Consider the following 3,682-nt stretch of genomic DNA (forward strand, 5'->3'; position numbering starts at 1 on the left):
AATGTCCAAGGATTTCCTTGTCATCTACACGTCAGAGTACCGGGGCCTGATGCCTGAACTTTTACATCCCTTTCAGAATCAGCAGTGCTGCCAAGGAGCCCACAAATCGTCGACACCGATGGTTCACAAGGAATCCAGGAACATACCGGAAGCCCCGCGCGATTCCGCCCGCCGCAACCGGCCAGCGGGCTCGCAACAAACCCCAGGTCAGGTGGATCGCCTCTCGCTCTACGCCTGTCCCCCTTCCTCCAATAATATCTCGGACGGCAAAAGAACTTTTCTTCCTTATAGCTATAGGCTTATAGCTAGTTTATTAATCAAAAAGAAAAGATCGCTGGCGTGTGAGCCTCCGAAACTGCAATAGTTTATTAATCAAAAAGAAAAGATCGCTGGCGTGTGAGCCTCCGAAACTGCAATCTGCACACATAGGCACATGGTGTAGGATGGGCCCCACCGATCGTGCTGCTGTCTGTTGCGGCAGCACCTCGTCATCCGCTTCGTCGTGCTCCGGTGCATGCACGCAATGCCATCAGCCGCCAGGCGTCACTCATGGTAACTGGTAAGCAGCCATCCGAAGCTGTCGACAGTACTGTATACTAAGTCTAGAGTGGTAATGATCTCAAAGAAAATAATGAACCATATATAGACCATAGTGGTACGCAAGTTGCCAGGAAAAAAAAGAAGCAAATGCCATGGGTGTCGTGTACCCCGTTGTCCGAAAGTCGTCTGGCGCCACGCGAGCCGGTCTGATCCTCTTCCCCAGCGGCACCAGTATATGGTGATATGGTGATGATCGCCGCCGCCTGTCGCCTCGCTCCACTCCAGTACACCACAACAAACACGCAGCTGCGGCGCACGGGGCGCAGCGATGGACGCCAACACCCTCCTCCTGCCCTGCACCGACGGCGCCGTCGCCGGCGCTGTCGACTTCCGCGGGCGGCCCGCGTCCCGGTCCGGCACTGGCCGATGGTCCGCCGCGATGTTCGTCCTTGGTACGGCCTCTGTCCTCGCTGGGCACGCACACTGATGCGGCGGGCCGGGGTTGACTAATCGAGAGAGCTGGGTTGGATCGGTGCAGGGGTGGAGATAGCGGAGAGGTTCGCGTACCACGGTGTGTCGGCGAACCTCATCAGCTACCTGACGGGGCCGCTGGGGGAGTCGACCGCGGGCGCGGCGGCGGCCATCAACGCGTGGAGCGGGGTGGCGACCATGCTGCCGCTGCTGATGGCGTGCGGGGCCGACGCCTGGCTCGGGCGCTACCGCACCATCGTCCTCGCCTCCCTCCTCTTCGTCGTGGTCAGCTCCTCTTTCTCTGGCTCTCTGCACTTCCCTCTCTCTCCTCTGCCCCGGATGCCCGGATCGTTGCTTTTTATTGACGTCTCGCATAAAAAGTGCGTCCACCTCGGCTTGCGGATCGTGATCGCCTGACCCGTTTCGCTTCACTGCAGAGCATGGGCATGCTGACCGTCTCCGCGCTCCCGGCGTTCCACCACGACGGCTGCAGCAGCTACGCCTCCAGATCGCTGGCCTGCTCCCCGTCCCCCGTGCAAGTGGCCATCTTCTACGTCTCCGTGTACCTGGTGGCGCTCGCCGAGGCCGGGCACAAGCCCTGCGCGCAGGCGTTTGGCGCGGACCAGTTCGACCAGAACGACCCCAAGGAGTCCGTGTCCAGGAGCTCCTTCTTCAACTGGTGGTACTTCGGCATGTGCTCCGGCACCGCCGTCACCACCATGGTGTCCAGCTACATCCAGGACAACGTCGGCTGGGGCCTCGGCTTCGGCATCCCCTGCCTCGTCATGGTCTTCGCGGTCCTCATGTTCTTGCTCGGCACCAGGAATTACCGCTACTACACGTCCACCGAATCGAGCCCCTTTGCTCGCCTGGCCAGAGCTTTCGTTGCGCTCGTCAAAGGCTCTAAATCGAGCCAGTATGACGGGTAATTCGCTACCTGTTTTTGTCGACGTTTGGTTCTCGAGGTCGAGGGACACTAGTGAGTTAACGAAAGTTGTTTGATCATCTTGGCAGCACTCTTGCGAGCGACGACGCCGGGCACCGGGAAGAAGTGAAAGGCGTGCTGCGCCTGTTCCCCATCTGGGCGACGTGCATCATCTACGCTGTGATCTTCTCGCAGTCGTCCACGTTCTTCACAAAGCAAGCCGCGACGCTGGACCGGCGGATCGGTCCGACGCTGCGCGTGCCGCCGGCGGCACTGCAGACGTTCATCAGCGTGACCATCATGGTCTTCATCCCGGTCTACGACCGCGCGTTCGTGCCCCTGGCGCGGCGGCTCACGCGCCTGTCATCCGGCATCACCATGCTGCAGCGGATCGGCACGGGGCTCGTCCTGACCCTGGTCGCCATGGTCGTGGCGGCGCTGGTGGAGATGCGGCGGCTCGGCGTGGCGAGGGACGCCGGGCTCGTGGACCATCCCAAGGCAGCGCTGCCGATGAGCCTGTGGTGGATGGTGCCGCAGTACGTGCTGTTCGGGCTCTCGGACGTGTTCGCCATGATCGGCCTGCAGGAGTTCTTCTACGACCAGGTCCCCGACGCGCTGCGCAGCCTCGGGCTGGCATTCTTCCTCAGCATCTTCGGCGTAGGCCACCTGTTCAGTAGCTTCATCATCTCCGCCATCGACGGAGCCACCAAGAAGAGCGGGCCGAGTTGGTTCTCCAATAACCTCAACCGCGCGCACCTCGACTACTTCTACTGGCTGCTCGCCGGCCTCTGCGCCGTGGAATTGGCCGCGTTCGTCATCGTCTCGCGTGTTTACGTGTATAAGAAGAGGGTGTCTCAAGACAATAATGATGCTGTCATGTAGTAGATCAGTAGACGTACTCTCTTAGCGCTTACGGTGCTGTGAAATGGTGATAGCTGATATATATGATTGAGGTCATGAGGTGCAATCATTCGGTACGCTAAACCTTGGTATGATACTATGCTTGGGCACCGTTCGGTAGGGTTTCTTCAGTGGCTTCAGAGTTGTTTGGAGCCGTTTTACGCCAAACGGGGTAAAATAAAACGGCTTCATCGATGAAGCCCTTAAAAATGTGCTCCCACAAAGCTTTAGGGTGGGAAGGAGCTAAAAATAGTGGCTTCTTCCGGCTTCACCTTATCCTACATGGCGTTCTGTGAGAGCATATTTTAAAGAACTCTATATGTGAAGCTGTTTTGCCAAACGATTTATCAAAATGGCTCTAGCTCCACCGATAAAGCTGTTCATGGAGCTGAAGTCCCAAAAAAAATAGCTTCACTGGTGAAAAAAATGGCTTCACTCGTGAAATGGAGCCGTGCCAAACGGGGTCTTCCACAATACTAAATAGCGTCAGTAGCACCTGTGTTAGGGTCCGCTATAGTGATAGGCGGTTAATTTAAAGTATCTTTAAAAATGAGACTAGATAATTTGTACGTAAATTTTGGGGTCATTTTATGTATTTTTTATTATAATAGAGGTTAGTATTTTTTTTATAAAGTAGAATAGATCACGTGGCTTAAGAACTATGATGATTAGATTATATCAAATTAAAAAAAATGTTTTCATCGTCGCGAGATTTTCTAAGATTTATATTCTTTTCTTAGCATATTCGGGAAAAATCAACTTGAAAATTTCTTTAGCAGTAATAAGATAAGCTTAAAAGGAACGATCATGATAGGCTGAGGATGTCCGTCCGGATTCTAGATGTCA

At 55.4% G+C, this 3,682-nt stretch overlaps 1 protein-coding gene across 1 annotated transcript; it reads left to right on the top strand.

The window, feature by feature from the left end:
- The first annotated feature begins 654 nt into the window (after positions 1 to 654).
- LOC136459526 (protein NRT1/ PTR FAMILY 5.10-like) lies at positions 655 to 2,936 on the top strand. The gene is made up of 4 exons (XM_066459375.1): positions 655 to 992; positions 1,079 to 1,296; positions 1,449 to 1,936; positions 2,026 to 2,936. Exons 1-4 carry the CDS (start codon positions 869 to 871, stop codon positions 2,816 to 2,818), a joined length of 1,623 nt encoding a protein of 540 aa, XP_066315472.1. The 5' UTR covers positions 655 to 868; the 3' UTR covers positions 2,819 to 2,936.
- Positions 2,937 to 3,682: the final 746 nt, after the last annotated feature.

The sequence above is a fragment of the Miscanthus floridulus genome, chromosome 6, assembly GCF_019320115.1.
Source record: "Miscanthus floridulus cultivar M001 chromosome 6, ASM1932011v1, whole genome shotgun sequence".
Lineage (NCBI taxonomy): Eukaryota > Viridiplantae > Streptophyta > Magnoliopsida > Poales > Poaceae > Miscanthus > Miscanthus floridulus.

Bases quoted from the DNA above. Each gene is read 5' to 3' on its own strand.
- LOC136459526 (XM_066459375.1), top strand. From the start codon at position 869: ATGGACGCCAACACCCTCCTCCTGCCCTGCACCGACGGCGCCGTCGCC. The intron at 1,297-1,448 runs GTCAGCTCCTCT...GCTTCACTGCAG, and splicing joins CCTCCCTCCTCTTCGTCGTG to AGCATGGGCATGCTGACCGT. The intron at 1,937-2,025 runs GTAATTCGCTAC...TCATCTTGGCAG, and splicing joins AAATCGAGCCAGTATGACGG to CACTCTTGCGAGCGACGACG.